Source organism: Populus euphratica, unplaced genomic scaffold (genome assembly GCF_000495115.2).
Source record: "Populus euphratica unplaced genomic scaffold, PopEup_1.0 scaffold185.1, whole genome shotgun sequence".
NCBI lineage: Eukaryota > Viridiplantae > Streptophyta > Magnoliopsida > Malpighiales > Salicaceae > Populus > Populus euphratica.
Genome location: NW_011499982.1, coordinates 171745 through 189745, shown reverse-complemented (window position 1 = coordinate 189745; position 18001 = coordinate 171745). Strand labels below are relative to the sequence as shown.

Genomic DNA, 18001 nt, shown 5'->3' with positions numbered 1-18001 from the left:
CTCACTTGACTTTAATGGGAAGTGTGGCTCACTCGGATCTCCATTGGTGAATTTATTTGGTGTCATTAAATTCATCTCATTAAGACATTTCTAATGGTATTGGTAATGCCATAATTAGAGCTTTTTGGAATGCCTCTAAGATATTTTTCTTTTTTTATCTCTCATTTATCCTCTTCATAATTTGTGAAGAGAAGAGAGAGAACAAGAAAAGGAAAAAAAAAAAGAGAAAACGATACTAAAGATATATCAAAGCTCCAATTACTAAACCATAAATATCATAAAAAAATTCTCAACGAGAAAATTCTAATGATAACAAGAAAAGTTACTAACGATAACCCATGTGGACCACACTTGTCATCAAATGCAAGTGGGTCATCGCCACTTTGGACAACAAATGTGGCATACTTGAGGCATTGTTGGTGATGTTTCTAGATGTTATGGGATTCCTTTTGTCAAAATAGTTTTTATGGTATTATTAGTGTCGTAATAGAACATTGGTGTGCTTTTAGATTTATTTATTTACTCTCTCTCTCTCTCTCTCCCCCCTCATGTGCAACTCATTTCACAATGTTTTTGAAATGTCGTGATTTTGAATAGTGTTAAGGTTGAATGCCGTGTTTTCCAATAGTGTGATGTATAAATTATGTTATTTTATCAAAAAAAAAATTCAAATTATGTTATTTCACCAATATTTTAAAAAAGACATGTTATTTTTTTTAAAAAAAAAAAGGTTAAATTACTCTAAGCTTTATATGGTTTAGTCATTTTTTTCATTTTGCAACCAAGCTTTTGAATATTACACTTTACAACTTGAGTTAAAGAAGATTTCAAAAATCTAAGAAATGATAACAATAACCTCATATGTAGTAGAGCATTAAAGATAATCATTATCATATAACTCATTCTGCATGTTCATGCTAACCTTTTCCAAACCCATAATCCATGATAACACTTATTCTCTCACCATGAGTCCCCACCAAATATTTTAAAAAAAAATCACTTAAAAATATTAGCACTACTTTTTAAATAGAGGAGCTGGACTTTTTAGTTGGGGAGATGAGGTAACATTGTTATAGTAAAACTTAGGAGAAAGATTGATGGTGGAGCTAGCTTTGGTGCCATCAATTGGATTTTAAATCATTTCAAATGCCAAAGCATAAGAATTAAATTAATTTCAATAAATAAATGGTAGTGAAAGAATAAATTATATATTTGGTGTTACGATCCAAGCAATGTTAAAGCGTGGTCATGTCATGCAGTGACATGAAAATATCACCCTTATGACCTTGAAGTTTTCTCTTGTTATAAGTTTTATTGTTTAATAAATTATGATTGACCATTATAAATACATCATTAAAAGAACCAAATTATATGGTAACGTAAAGAGTCTAATGCAAAACTTTAGAGAAGGATTGATGGCAGAGTTGGATTTGGTACTAAAAATTGAATAAAATGGTTTTCCTTTTCTTTTCTTTCTTGTTCCCTTTTGGTTTTTATTGAGCTACTTTTTTCAGGTCTTTTAGTGATATTTTTGTTATCTTTAAGCTTCAAGGGCTCTTTAGTCATTATTTTAAATATAATGGAAAATTTGTAAATAAATATATTTTTAATTTACTTTTTTCTAACATCAACTTCCAAGGATGTAAAGTGTTATCTGCCTACAAAGTTTAGATTGTGAAATGAAAAATTGATTAAACTATAAGATATTCATAGTAATTTACCCCAAAACAATCATTCTTGTGGTGTCATGAAGTTTATTCCCACAAAGCTTCGAAAACATGTTGCCAAGTGCTTCAAGCCAACTTACCCTTTCATGAAAGAAAAAGGCACTGTAAAGTTTAAAGTATTCAAACTAGTCAACATTTGATATAATTATATTAATCAAGGCTTTGATCATATAAGAAAATTTTAAGTGACTTTAAAGATTATAAAAGAGGAAATTATTATTAGCTTATTGTCTTAAGGAGGCCATATATATAATAATCATGACATGTGTAAAGTTACCACACATTAAAAAGGATTAAGACACACACACATATAAGTAATTTTCAAAATAGTTTTTATGGTATTATTAGTGTTATTTAGTAAAACATTAATTATATGATATCATGTTATTTAGTAAAGAATTATCTATTTGCGCTATGTTGTAGGTTAGATAATAATCTTTTGAATGGTATATTTTTATTTTATTCTATGACAATTAGAATAAGTATTTTAAAAAATTATAGAGATCCAAAGGGAAAAAATCTAGCTAAAATTTCATTTTTGAAGTTAACATAAATAAAAGTTTTGACTTGACAATAATCCAAGAATAATTGGATTCACGTAGAGAAATAAATCATCTTTTAAAAAACTCTTAATTAAGTCCTTCTAAAGTTTCTGCCTCTGTCTTTCCATATACAAAATAGGTGTTCAGATATAAAATGAAAACATCAAGATACATAAGAATTAACAATTACAAAAGTAGATGCACTTGACAAAAATTACAATCTAAATCTTGTAACCATTTCAAAGTTCATCAAAGAAAAATAAAATTTAAATAATGGATAATATCACATACTAATATGTAAAAAGAAATATAATTGATAGAAAATTAACAAAAATCCAATAACCTTGAAATGCACTAAAGTTATGCAAAGCTGAACATCCGTTTGCAAAATTCATTAATATTCACTTAAAAAGGCCAATACCTGTTGAATTGTTTTTATTAAACAAAGTTATCAATAATTAAAAGCTCTTTATCTTATTTTTTGCTAATTTCTTTAATACTAGAAGTTGCTACTCAAACCTCTTCATCTTATATGAAATTCTAAGAGCATAGAAATCCATCTTTCATGGAAAATAATTTATCTTTATCAATGATTAGTTAATCAATGTGCTAATATTTTGATAACATCAACTACCACTGGATTTACATTTACCTTTTGAATACCACTTAATTAGCAATATCTTTCTCTTCTTTAAACTTTTTTTTTTTAGATTGGATAGTTTTACTAACATTTTTGTATTGGTTATAAAGGTTTTTGTTATCTTTATTTTTTTAGAGTTCACCTTTTGAGATATTTCCATAAGATATACTTTTACATGTCAAATAAAAAGAAAAATAAGTGTGCAAAAACAACACATGCTCTAAAAATAGATATCATAATATTCCTAGCAACAGTTGAAACTTTGATACTGTAAAAAAATGATTCTAAAACAAATAGTCTTTAATTATAAATAATAGAAAATAAACGAGAAAAAGATTTCGCACCTGATATTGAATCCATGAATTGTCTATCAATCAAGAGTTTATTATATTTGATAGAGATAAATGGAGAAAATTAGTTACTCAATAGCAGTTAGAGTGCTATTATATCTATATATTAACTAGTTTAGCTCAGCAACACATCAAACTTAAAAAGCAATTTTATTTAATGATCAACAAATCAAATACAGACCAAGTTAAGAAAAATAATTTAAAAAAAAAACGCACATCATAAGCATCTTCATTATTAACCGATAATGGTAAACATCTACTTAAGCATCTTTATAATAATAAATATTTACCCATCCTCTATAAAGGTTCCATGATAAAAAGGAAAGGGAATTTACAATATTAGCTAAATTATAGGAATAAAGGATAAGCTATACTTGAAGATTGAACCTAAAGATAAACACAATAGTTTATTATAACTCTTGTTCCAATTATCTCATAATCCTATCACAATTACTTGTTTGCTATCAAAACTCTATATTAGCACCGTAACTTTTAGATTCTCAAAAACCATGCCTATAAAATATGTTGTATTAGGCACCAATGCATAATTTAACATATGAGTTATTTCATTAAATCTTGGTAATAAAGTTTTAAGGACCTAAAATATAATTGGATTTATAATTTCATTAAATAAAAAAAAAAAGCTTATTTTCATCTAAATTTATATATAAACAAAAGGTTCTTTATACACATTACATTAGATAATAAAAAAACTCAAACAATATCCCATTTAGGCATACTTAAAGAGGAAGTCATTTCTCAAGTAAACATATTTCATATTACCTTAACCTCTACCTCCTCTTCAAGCATACTTAAATGGAAAATATTTTCTTAACTAAACATCAATTTTTAATACATCACATAATACTTTGACTTCAACCTCCTTTTTATGTTCAAATATTCAATGTATTTAATGTCAAAAAACAATGTAAGGCCAGGATGAATTTCTCAACGTAGCAGGTTTAACTCTAAAATATCTCATGAAATGAAATACATAGTTCAAGAAAGAGAATTACACAAACCTGATGAAAGATAACATAGAAAGTGTTTAAATGCTTCAAACATCAATATAAAAGATAGTAAGGACATGTTTATTTGTAAAGTAAACATGATCAAAGAATTAACATTGTAAACCCTTGCATACATATAGGTTTGAAGGTGATAAGGTCTGAACGAAAAATAAAAACTCAAGATGGAAAAGGATGGATAAATGATGAAAATAAAAACAAATATGATGTTTAATGGAGGATATGGCTTTTATAAATAAATTTATGGGTATTTTTGAAGTTAAAATGAAAATTATAATTTTAGTTTAAAATTCATAACATCAACAAAATTGGTAACAAGTTTTGACAAAAAGAAAAATTAGAAAAACTTAAATGAATGTGTTTTAAGAATGAGAATAATTACAAGGAATTATAATGGAAATTAAGGATCAAAGTTAGGAAATAACTGTATGCTAGAAAAAAAATATTGGTGTAAAACCTTGGTTAAGAATTGGTAATGTTATTGTGAAACGGTAGTAAATCTGTAAAATAAATAAATAATAAAAAGAAAAAATAAATAAATGTTAAAGTAAGTGAATAGTCCTAAGGACTTATTAAAATAACTGATTCCAACAATGATTGAACAAGAAACGTCGGATTTTTTTATGTAAATTACATATTAATCAATTTTACACTGTTGAATATAACTTTTAAACTGATTGTCGAATCGAGTTGAAATTTCAAATGGAGTTACTTGACATATTTTTTTTATCTCAGGTTAAAATATGGAGAAATCAACATTCGAGAAGGGTTTGAAAGAATATCGATAATTGGGTAGACAAAAAAGGGTAAGTGAAGGGTAAAACACTCATTTAGAAATAAAATCCAACTTCTTCTTCTTCTTAAAGATGGCACAAGCTATTGCAAAATAAGGAAGAGCAAAGAAATTAAGGGTTAGGATTTTCATGCTTTTTCCATTGATTTCATGAGAAAAAATTATGAAATTAAAAGAATGAATGCCTTAAAAAAGAGTTTTAATGAGTTTAAAGAGATAATTAAGATAAAATAAGGTTTTTAAGCTTGAAAAAAGAAGGAAAGTAGGAGTTAGAAAGATGAGAAAGAGAAGGTGAAGAAAAAGTTGATTTCCTTTGCAAATTTCTTAAAGTACCTTATGATTAGAAAATAAGAATTATCTTTTTTTATGTTTAATTTTGTTTTGGCATGAATTGAATTTAAAAATATTTAATTTTATAGGATTGAGTTGTTGTAATGATAATTTTAGTTAGTGTAATATGAATTGAGAAAAAAATGGAAGAAAAATATACCCTCCTTTAGTGGGAAGATTATGGCGAAGATATAAAAAAATAAGGAAATAATTGTGTCATATAATTGTGTGTGTTTAACATGTAATGATGTATTAATAATGTGTTTGAAAAAGGTTTAAACAAACTTGTTTGATCATGGATCAATGGTGGAATACTTTGGAGTTTGAAATTAAAAAGGATTGATGTTATAAATAATTGTGTTATATAATTGTATGTGTTAAACATGTAATGGTGCATTGATAATGTGTTTGGAAAAGTTTAAGCAAACTTGTTTAGTTATAGATGAATAATTTGCATTATGTAATTAAGGTGATTATTGAAAGACTTGTGTAAATGATGCTAAAATATGTATTGAATAGATATGATTGTCTTGAAAGGTGAAGAAATGCATGAAAATACTTGGTTATGAATCAAACATGAAAATTGAAAATCTAGACAGGTTTATCACCTGACTTTTAACTGAAATTAAAATTAGTAAATAAAGGATTTTGAAAATATTTCTTTATGGGAGTTGAAGCTAAAGATGTTAACTTTTAAATGTAACTGATTTTGCTTAATTTGAAGTTATAAAACTCTAGATATGAATGAAAACTAAAAGAAAGGTTACACTAAATTTCACTAAACAAATTGCATATGCTATAATAATAAGTTATTTTAGGTGTGTGGATGGCAAAATTAGGTTTTGTTTCTTACATCAAAGTTTTAGTTTTGTGTTTTAACTTTCTATATAGATAAACTAAACTTAAATTCAAGTTTTATAACTCTATTTATAATTAAAATATTGAAAAATTTATAGAGTTTAGTGGAGTAAAGGTTAAGACTAATTAATTTCAAATCATCGCTTAGAATTGTTATTGATTGAAAGTCTAATATTTTAATTGATAAGAATAGATATGAACATTAAAAATGCATGCATGTGTGGGTCATGATGACAATTATGAATATCTATGAATGTGGGTTGTTATGATAAAAAAAGTGCAAGCGCAGGATATTAAATCAATTCTCAAAATATGATGGAATAAAATTAAGTTATAATATATAAATATTTGGTAATATCATTAAGGAGGATGAATATTTATATTGTCAAGTTATAAATGATAAAATGAATATTGGTATGAACTAACAAAACTAGTTGGTTAAAAATAATATAATAAATGAATATAATTAAAGAACAAAAATAGTTTATTTAAATCATAAATGATGATGTGAGTGACCATGTGAGTTTGAACATTAATATGAGGAACTCATTGAAATTCAGAAGAGACTTTGAGTTAAACTTGGTGTCAAAAGGTTCCATTTAATGAAAAGAGTTTGATAATGGTGGTTTTTGACCTTCATCTCTCCTGAAAAATTGATTAGATTATCGAGATAAAAAAAAATTATTTAATTTTATTTATCACTTTTTGAGTTGACAGATTAGTTTATATAGTATTTATTAGGTGTTTTTATGGTATATTTAAAAAAAAAAATTGAATGTAAAAACACATCAACTCGATTTTCCAGCCACTTAGTGGTTAGGATATAAAATAGCGTACGACATGTTGTTTATATATATATATATATATATTAAAAAAATGGATAAATAATATGTTGTTGGTCCTTTAACAAAAAAAAAAAACTAGGTGTTTGGACCTAGCACAAAACACATCTATCCTTTTTTGTTTGGACGAATAATTTACTCTAACCCCATTTTTTTATCAATCTTAAAAAGTTTTTTATAAAGACAATTTGTTTACCTTTTAATTTTAACATGATTATAAATAATATTATAGATTTTCATTAGAATGGTTATAATTCTTTTTTCAATTATTGTGTATATAATATGCAAACAACAATTAATAGTAATAATAAATTTCTCATGAATATTTATTCAAAATTATTTTTTATTTCTCAAAATTTTATATGTTATTGACAAGATTTAATCATATTTATTATTTTGTTTGTTTTCAACCACATATAAAATATAAACACATTATTTTGATATTTTTTAATTTGATAATAACAAAATATTTTTTAATATTGATTCTAATTATATATAAAAAAAACTTTCCCTGAAAAATAATAATCTCTCCTGTCACACATGGTGCGGGGATCAAACTAGGATGAACGAAGCTACATAGTTCGCCAAGGATTCTTTCGCGTGTCGCATAGCTGTTCTCTAAAGTAGTCTAAAACATACTCCTTCGCTATATTCCTTTCCGGTTGTTTTTTCAACTACTTAAAGCAAGTGTGCTCTTAGCTTAATATTGTTGAAAGCTTCATCCATCTCATTCTGGGTAGCCGGTGAGCTGGCAGGGCAAAAAAACTCTGCTACTTTGGTATCTCCACTTGTTAAAAGCCCAAACCACCCCGGCACCGACTTTTTATTCTTTTTATAAAAATAAATAAAAATAAAACTAGCTTTGTAATTGTACCAGCATCTATATTTTTCTTCTTTTCTCTTGAGAACTAGCCGTTGAAGGGCTTTGACCAAATGATGGAAACCAATCCACAGCTTCAAACACTAACGGGCATGATTCAATGGAATAGCTATACCGTTAGAAACCAATTGGAGTCCAGCATTTTCACGGATGTCAATGTCTGTCTCTTCCTCTTTATGACAAGCATGTTGAATTAAAATCCCAATAGCCAGCAACTTTCGGTAAAAAGAGAAATGAATATTACGATTTATCATCTTTTTTTTTAAAAAAAAGGAGTTATTAAAGTTGCGATCCTAACTGGGGGGAGGTGTGACTTCCATTATTTTTCCAGATACATTAAATCTTTTCGATTCCTTGCTAGACAAAACCGCGTATGAGGTATAAGATACTGTCTTTGGCAAGCTGGAAATACCAAAAACACCCTTTCCCACTAGAAGATTCTTCACCGAAATTAGTTTATTCCCCAGACTACCCTCCTCGTTCTATCCTCGGCCAGCAGAATCTTGCCTTTTTCATTGTGTTTTTCTTTTTTTCTTTTTTGGCCTCTCGAACATAACAGACCAAAGCAACCACATTATATAAACACAACAGGAAAGAGACAAACATGTGGCGCATCCAAACCGAGAGGGAGAGAGAGAGGGAGAGGGAGAAGGGCAAGGGTATTGTATTTTCTATTCTCGTAATGGCGAAGAAGACATGGTCGTTGAAGAAGGTTATGATGAAGAAGGATCAGCTGTGGCCATGGAAAATCTCTGGCATCAAATGGAAACGTGGTCTTGATTTTCATTTGAACATAATAGACAACTTAGTCTTCAAGGTTCTCTACGTAGCTGAAGCTGTTGTTCTTGTTTCCACTCTCTGCTTCTTCTATCTCTGCTGTGGCTGCCACATATGAATACTTAATTACCGGCTGCCTGGTTTTTCTACTCATCTATTCTTTCTTTGTTCTGGTTCTGTATTCACCTTTTTGAGTCTGGGGTTTCCAGATTTGAGGTCTTGTATTGGAATGTAGAGGAAAACTGATATAATATCTAATTTGATTTTTTGGTTTTGTAGAGAAAATAAATGTGAACAGCTGTCACTTCTTATTGATTTTCATGGTGAAGTCATCAAAATCTCTGCTTCTAATAGAATCGCAGGGTGTGTGTTGTCTCGTGTTAGCCATAATTTATTTCATCTGAGATGTCCTTCGACTTCCATTGTTACTGTGTAGCTCCTCGGAATGTTACGAGGGCATATGCACAGATGAACTGAGGATGATAAATGTATCAGATCAAAAAGGATGAAAACCGTATTTTAGTCCATAAGGTTTTCAGGCCCGGTATATTCAATGTTTCGTGTCTTTACAATCCGAGAATTTCATCTCTCACGTTTTTTGTGGAATTGAATTTCAGTGTTTCCAACCTCAAATCAACATTATGATATGCGGAAACAATCTTAAAGCTAATGGATAATATATAAAAGATAATAAAAAAAAGTACAAATTATATTTATGTGGTTCAATAATTTAGAGCTACTTTAAGGGTGACATCTTATGAGAAACTAACGGTAAAAAAATAAAAAAAATTATAAGGTGTCATGTCCAATTATTCTCTCATTTGAAAACTTAAAGTATATGGAAAGTATTTTAAAAAGGTATATAACCATTTTGGTATGAAAAAAAATATAAATTAGTGAGTGCTCCATTTACATCCCATTTTAGGCTATTTTCAGCATTATTAGTAGAAAACGAGAAAGAGAAGGAGCACATGTCAAGTGTTTCATATATTAGTATAGTTGGAAACATTATTAGTGTGATAACATTAGTTTGTTTTATTTAAGTCAATGCGGAAATTTGTTTTAATTTGTGAGCCTAAGTGAGGAAAGAAATACTCATTTATTTAGTTCATACAAAAACCTAAAAGTACTAAATTTTAGGATAAAATATATTTATAAATGTTTACATTTTCTACACTTCAGTGGCTTAGATAAATTTTGAGTTATAACTTATAAATGTATATACCTTTTTAAAATACTTTCCATATAATAAGTATAACTTATAAATATTTGATCTCATTATATCTCTGTACCCAAAATAAATCATTGAAGAACTTGTTTAAATACACATAGTTGTCATGATCACTCATAAAGCAACCTTATTCAAGGAAAAAAAAAATTATACCATTGCATCGATGACAGTTTAAAGCTATACAATGACTCTTTTAAGTCATTAATAAGTACATATGGTATTCTTTATCTTAACTAATGAAACTTTATCTTATTCAGCTCACCGTATAAGAAAACTATTTTAACATTCAACTGCTCAAGCTTTAAGCTAAACAAAGTAACTATATTTCACAATTAGAAAGAACATTTAATTGAATTCAACATTTTTTTTTATGTAAAACCCTTAACAACCAAGAAGTCATTAATAAGTACACATGGTATTCTTTATCTTAACTAATGAAACTTTATCTTATTCAGCTCACCGTATAATCACCGTATAAGAAAACTATTTTAACATTCAACTGTTTAAGCTTTAAGCTAAACAAAGTAACCATAATATGCATTATATGGGTGTAACTATATTTCACAATTAGAAAAAACATTTAATTGAATTCAACACTTTTTTTATGTAAAACCCTTAACAACCCACCGTGCTTCACACTTTACATCTTTAACCCTTTTGATTTCATTTTTTATCTTGTAAACCTATTTATTATTAATGATGTTATGGTTTTGTGTTGAATTTTGTGATTGCAATGATTTTTTTTACATAGCTTATAAAACAAAATTGAATTAAAAAAGGTATTTGATTACATATATAATTAAATTAAGGTTGTCAATTTTATTTTATTTAACATCTTTTTTTTATTTATAAAAACAATAAATTTTGATTTCAAATCATTTTATTATTTCATTCTAAAATCCTATATATACATATATAAAATTCAAAATATTAATTTAACATGAGTACCTGCTGTTTTATTTCATAAAATTTGTGGAGAACATGAAGCATTAATTGACCGCACAAGCAAACAGCCCTAGGATCATCATAATCAAGATATTGACAGAGTATATGGAATTCTGTAACTGTTGCCAACTATTTTTAAAAAAATAATAATCGAAGTTTTATTAAAAACATGCTGGTTATTTATACTTTGTTATTAACGTGATTCAAATCATATTGTTTTAAAATTTATAATTTTTTTATTTAATTTTTTTTAATTATTTTGATATATTAATATAAAAACAATTTAAAAAAAATAAAAATATTATTTTAATATATTTTTAAATATAAACTATTTTATATCACAATCACTATTATATTTTTAAACATATATATTTAAACTATGATCATTGTAAAAAAAATATTTTTTAAAAATAATACCATATAATGAAAAAAAAAATAAACTAGTATTTTATATCACAATCACTATTATATTTTCAAACATGTATTTAGACTATGATCATTATAAAAAAAATATTTTTTAAAAATAATATCATATAATGAAAAAACAAAAAATAAACTAGAAAAATAAAAAATTTATAAGCTTACTTCTTAAAAGTCACAAATCCAAGTTTTATAAATTTTATAATTACTGAAAATGTTAAATGGGGTTTGCCGTCATTGAAAAACTTCTTAAAAGTCACAAATCCAAGTTTTATAAATTTTATAGTTACTGAAAATTAACATGATTATAAATTTTATAATTCATAAAATTAATCCACCGCTACATTAATAAAAAAAAATTATTTCTTTCACTATTTTTTCAGCTTCGGGGGGTAAAAAAAAAAAAACATTACCCGTATAAGAAAAGCTAACCTCACAGTTCCCTGACTAAGCCAACAAGAGGGTTAGAGAAAAGCACGAGGCCAAATGGGGTTTGCCGTCATTGAAAACCAACTATTTATCTTTTTCTCAGGTAACGACAGTAAAAGTGCTGCAACTCGAATTCGGGACAAAAGTAAACTTGGCATGTAGTTCAGAAGGCCATTCTTACTTCCTCGTCATTTTATTATGGACATTTTAGGAATCTTCATTTCATTCATGTAAGCTCTCCAATAAACACTCTAGAAGAGACCACGTACGGAAACCCATTCTCACACATGAGTGTTTATCATTTAGAAAAACTCCATTCGCCGTGAAATGATTCGTGCGATTCTTGTAATGTTATCCCATTTATTTTTATATTTTTAAAATATTTTCACATAGTTTTAATATATAAATATTAAATATAGTTTTTTAAATAAAATAATTTTTTATTTTAATATATTTTTTAAAAATAAATTATATTTTATTTTATTTTTAAAAAGTAATACGGGATGAGATGTATTAGGTAGAACAAAATTGAAAACCTTGTATTATATAAAAGAATTATTGCATGATGTTAAGAAAATAATCTAAAGGACATATATTGAAAAAAGTTGAATTAAAGAGTCGACTTCGAAGGCTATTTTTGTAACTTTCCACAAGACAATAAAAAACAATTCTCTCTCTCTCTCTCGCTCTTAAATGCAGTAAAAGCATGCATTTGTTTCTTATACAGTACTTAATATAGTTTGACCATAAAGTCTAATAGATCCTGCATATAAATTTATAAGTTGCAAAAGCAAAAGGGCTTTTAAGTCATTAACACAATAATCTAAGATAAAACCTCTTTTATCATGCACTTAAGATAATTTATTTATTCATAATTTTAGTATAAAAATATCCTTTACTGTTCAAATAAGAAAAATCATTCAAGATAGCATATAGGACTCGATTAAGAAACGGGTAATACTCGAGGGACCAGATTGTACTCTTCCCTATTTTTTAGTTTTTTCGGATGAAACTAGCTCGAGGGTCAAGTCTCCGACGGCAGCAACATCAAAATGTACAAACCCAGGAGAGATGCGCTCCATCCCCTATATCGATTCTAAACTTTGACCGGGTCACCGGGTTTTGACCGGGTCGAACGGGTCAATTTCTATTTTAAAAAAATTCAAAACGATGTCGTTTTAATAAAAAATAAATAAAAGTCAACGGGTTACCATCGGGTTTTTGACCGGGTTTTTCCGGGTCGTCCGGGTTTTCGGGTCAATCCGCCAGGTTGGCCGGGTCACGCCGGGTCATGGCTTACCTGATTTTTTCATCAACCCGGCTCGGTTCCAGCCCCGGATCGTCTAGGTCCCGGGTCAAACCGCCAGGCCGGGCCGGGTTTTAAAACTATGAATGGAACTAGCTCGAGGGTCAAGTCTCCGACGGCAGCAACATCAAAATGTACAAACCCAGGAGAGATGCGCTCCATCCCCTATATCGATTCTAAACCTTGAAACAATTTTTTTTTTTAATAAGAAAAATGGCCACAGCAGCAGCAGCAGCGGTCCAAAGATCTCAACTCCCCTCCATAAGCACCAACGCCTCTCCCTCTCCCTCCTCCTCTTCTCCTCTCCAACGCCTCTCCACTTTCAAAACACCTTCTGCTTCTTCTCCTCCACCATCTTCAACCCCCGCAACCTCTTCGGCTTCACCTCTAGACTCTTTCTCCAAAGACCCATTCCTCTCCCCATTCCTCTCTCCCTCCTTCTCTTCCACTTCCTTCTCCTCTGCCGCCCTCTCCTCTGGTTCCCCTGCCTCTACCGCCGAACACCTCCACCATGCCATTCGCCTCCTCGAATCCCAACTCCGTTCCGAAGTCCTTTCCCGCCATCCCCACCTCTTCCACCAACTCTCCTCCATTAAAGACGCCGAACTCTCCCTCTCCACCCTCCGATCGGCCATCTCTTCTATGCAGTCCTCCATTCGCCGCGTCAGATCCGAGCTTTCTGATCCCCATAACGCTATCAAATCAAAAACTATCCAGCTCTCCAACTTGCATCGTACCAACCAAGCATTACAACACACTATTCGCGCTCTGAGGTTGTCGAAAAAGCTTCGAGATTTAATTTCTGCATCAGAATCAGAGCCTGATAAATTGGATCTTGCCAAGGCAGCGCAATTACATTACGAAATCTTGACAATGTGTAATGAGTATGATTTGAGAGGAATTGATATGGTTGACGAAGAGCTGAATTGGGTTAAAGAAATTGGGGAAAAACTGCGAAGCCAAGCCATGAAAGTGCTAGAGAGAGGAATGGAAGGATTGAATCAGGCAGAAGTAGGAACTGGGTTGCAAGTTTTCTATAATTTAGGAGAGCTGAAGGTGACCGTGGAGCAACTGGTGAATAAGTACAAGGGAATGGGAGTGAAGAGTGTGGGCTTGGCGTTGGATATGAAGGCGATTTCTGCGAGTGGTGGTGGGTATGGGCCAGGAGGGATAAGAGGGAGTGGGACTCCACAGATTGGAGGAGGGGCAAAAGCAAGGGAGGCACTTTGGCAGAGAATGGGGAATTGTATGGATCGGTTGCATTCTATTGTTGTTGCTGTTTGGCATTTGCAGAGAGTGTTGTCCAAGAAGAGGGATCCATTTACGCATGTTTTGTTGCTTGATGAGGTTATTAAGGTGAGAGGGATTTATGATTTTGGTTTCAGAATGTTTCTGTTTGTTTGCTGGTTTTATATGAATGCTTCTATATTGGTTATGGATCGTGCTGCCTTTTGCCGTGTGAACTGCTAAGCAGAGTTTTAATTGGTTTGTAGTGTTATTCTTCTGTTTTGGGTTGATCCTGTACTAGAAGTTGATAGCACTAGTTTGTAATGTAATAACCTCTGCAAATCTCTGTACCACAAAACGAAGTTTTTGATCCCCTGTTGTTGAATATAGTTGAATCTATGTATCCTTAAATAGCAAATTCGACCACTCTGATGTCTAGATAGAAATATCATTAGGAGTAGGCAGCAGGCCTATCATGGACTCATGTGAAGCGATGCACTGTCCCACTTGATCCAGCAATCCAGTGGATTAGCGATATATAGTCTAAACTCGTTTATTTCTTGGTGTTTTTCATTTCCAATAAACAGATATAGTAATTTTGTGTACCTTGTTCTCTAGATTATGCCATATAAAAACTTCCTAAGTAGTTCAGGTTGTATTGAAGGTTTCCTGTTTTTTGATTGATTTTATGGGTCATAAACAAATCCAACAAAGAAAAACTCTGATGCTTGCGCATTTTTGTGGAGAGAGGGAGATTTCTTCGGGCCTTTACCTTGATTGTGCTTGATCTTCTGCCTCATTTCTGTCCATCTCTTTCATGCTTACAATAAGCTGATATTCTTGTAGGATGGTGATCCCATGCTAACAGACCGGGTTTGGGAGGCACTTGTGAAGGCTTTTGCTAGCCAAATGAAATCTGCTTTCACTGCGTCAAGTTTTGTTAAGGAGATTTTTGCTATGGGCTATCCTAAACTCTTCTCCTTGACAGAGAATCTACTTGAAAGAATCTCACGTGATACAGATGTTAAAGGGGTTTTACCAGCTATTACTTTGGACGGAAAGGAACAGATGGTTGCTGCCATTGAAATATTCCAGACAGCTTTCTTGGCTATGTGCTTAAGTCGCCTTTCAGATCTTGTGAACACTGTTTTCCCAGTGTCCAGCCGTGGGAGTGTTCCTTCCAAAGAACAAGTCTCAAGAATTATCTCCCGTATCCAGGAAGAGGTTGAAGCAGTCCAATTGGATGGGCATTTGACTCTTCTTGTATTTCGTGAAATAGGCAAGGTTCTGCTCCTGCTTTCAGAACGAGTCGAATACCAGGTAATTTGGTAAAACAAATAGTTTTTTTTTTGTTAGTTCAGGTTTCTCCATTATGTGTTCTTATTTTCTGGTATATCATGTGTTATATTTGTGGAGTTGTTATCTCTATGACACATAAAAATAATCCACTCGCATATCCTACTTGAGCGTCACCTTAATTATTTTCCTGTTATCGGTTGTATTATATTGTTATTTGTAATTGCAATTCTTGTTTTATTCAAAGGGTGACACATGGCTAATTTCTGGTACCATCATATTAACTAGCTTTGCATGCTTAAAAATCTTGGTTCAGGCAAAGCAACTGTCATCATAGTTTTATTAAGTGTGCTATCTAAATCTGGTGATTTAATGCTAGTGGTGTCTTCATATCTCATGGTGTTTTCTGTTTGATTTCATAAATTCCCAAATGTTGGAACTTAAGGGTAGAGTAGGTTTTATGCTGTAAACTTTTTTCTCCCTTGTTTTCATTTGATCATCTTGCTGTACTGTGCTGTATATTACTTATGTGGCTGTGCCCTTTAAAATAATATAAAGCAATGAAGAATTTTCAGAGTGAATGTAATTGGATTCTTTAAGGGGTAGTTTTCTCATTATTTTTATGGTGGAGAAGTCCTTTCATATATAAAAAAAATTGCTTTGGAATTTCAGATATCTGCAGGTCATGAGGCACGTCAAATTACAGGTCCTGCAACTGCGGCACAAGTCAGGAACTTTGCTTTGTGCCAGCATTTACAAGAAATTCATACACGTATATCATCTATGATTGCTGGGCTGCCCACCATCGCAGTGGATGTGTTGTCTCCTGCACTGGGTGCAATATATGGGGTAGCTCGTGACTCAGTGACTCCCCTGTTCAAAGCAATGAATGATCGTCTTGAGTCATGCATCCTGCAAATTCACGACCAGAACTTTGGTTCTCATGGAATGGATGCTGCAATGGACAACAATGCTTCGCCTTACATGGAGGAGTTGCAGAAGTGCATTCTTCACTTTCGTACTGAGTTCTTGTCTAGGCTCTTACCTTCAGCAAGTGCTACGATAGCTGGGACAGAAACTATATGCACCCAGCTTGTGAGAAGTATGGCATCACGTGTTTTGATATTCTTTATCAGACATGCCTCTCTAGTACGACCTCTTTCAGAATCAGGGAAACTGAGGATGGCTAGAGACATGGCTGAGCTGGAGTTAACTGTAGGCCAGTATTTATTTCCTGTACAACAACTTGGACCACCATACAGGGCACTCCGAGCATTCCGGCCACTTATTTTCCTGGAGACATCTCAGTTGGGAGCATCTCCTCTTCTTCAAGATCTGCCACCAAGTGTCATACTCCACCACCTTTACACCCGAGGCCCTGATGAATTGGAATCACCACTGCAAAGGAACAGGCTTACACCTCTGCAGTATTCACTGTGGCTGGATTCTCAAGGGGAGGATCAGATTTGGAAAGGTATCAAAGCAACCTTAGATGATTATGCTGCAAAGGTTAGATCAAGAGGAGACAAGGAATTTAGTCCTGTATATCCTCTTATGCATCAATTAGGGTCATTGTTGACAGAGAATGCCCCCGTGTCCCAAAAGCATTAATAACAAGTACACACCATGTAAATCAGCAAATTTTAGACCTTTACCTTCATGTGAAGGTTTTCCATAAATCTTAAATGTATGTGTTAGTCGAGGAAGCTTCCTTAGTCGAGGAAGCTTCCTACAGGGTGGTGCTAGTTTTGCTCCACAGGTACAGTTTGCTCTTCATATAACTTTCTTCATTTAAATTATAGTCATTTTTGTCGAGTGCCAAGTGCATGTAACTACGGAATTCAATGAATAAATCAATTCTCCAGGAAAAATGTCAAACTCTAAGCTATTGTTCCTGAAAATGTCTAATTGTTTTTATGTTCAGGGCAGAAATTTCACATTTGCATCTTGAACAACTCGGTCATTTTTCACCTTTACCCTTCTGATATAGGAATTTTGAAGCTAGCGTCTTTGATTCTTTTACAATTCTAACTCAACTCTCATCCCGAGCAGCATACCAGCATCTAATCTGACAAGTTTTTTGAACACTTGAGTTATTACACATTCTGGAATTCTAGAAACAATGAAGCCAGTGGGTTAGGTATTGATATCAGTCTTATATTCTATGGCTTGATGATTCTTTCAGAGCTTTTAGAACCTCCACGCTTATCAACTTGAGTATTGAGTTCTCAAGGCCCAAGGGAACTTGCTGTCTCTGTCCTGCTTTCATGTGCATTTACACTCTAAAGCTATGTTTGGTTATGGCGATGAAACCGAGGATAGAAAGGGAGAAAGAGAGAACAAAGGGGAGTCGGAATCAGGTTTGAATTCCCTTTTATCT

The 18001-nt window shown here is 31.4% G+C and overlaps 1 protein-coding gene across 1 annotated transcript; it reads left to right on the top strand.

Annotated features, from left to right (window-relative positions):
• The first annotated feature begins 13213 nt into the window (after positions 1 to 13213).
• On the top strand, positions 13214 to 17492 carry LOC105139852 (conserved oligomeric Golgi complex subunit 5-like). The gene is made up of 3 exons (XM_011046466.1): positions 13214 to 14454; positions 15172 to 15645; positions 16294 to 17492. Exons 1-3 carry the CDS (start codon positions 13312 to 13314, stop codon positions 17230 to 17232), a joined length of 2556 nt encoding a protein of 851 aa, XP_011044768.1. The 5' UTR covers positions 13214 to 13311; the 3' UTR covers positions 17233 to 17492.
• Positions 17493 to 18001: the final 509 nt, after the last annotated feature.

What these genes read in the sequence shown, in the direction of transcription:
- LOC105139852 (XM_011046466.1), top strand. Translation starts at nt 13,312, where the DNA reads ATGGCCACAGCAGCAGCAGCAGCGGTCCAAAGATCTCAACTCCCCTCC. An exon ending in TGCTTGATGAGGTTATTAAG is followed by an intron (nt 14,455 to 15,171) that starts GTGAGAGGGATT and finishes ATATTCTTGTAG; the next exon opens with GATGGTGATCCCATGCTAAC. An exon ending in CAGAACGAGTCGAATACCAG is followed by an intron (nt 15,646 to 16,293) that starts GTAATTTGGTAA and finishes TTGGAATTTCAG; the next exon opens with ATATCTGCAGGTCATGAGGC.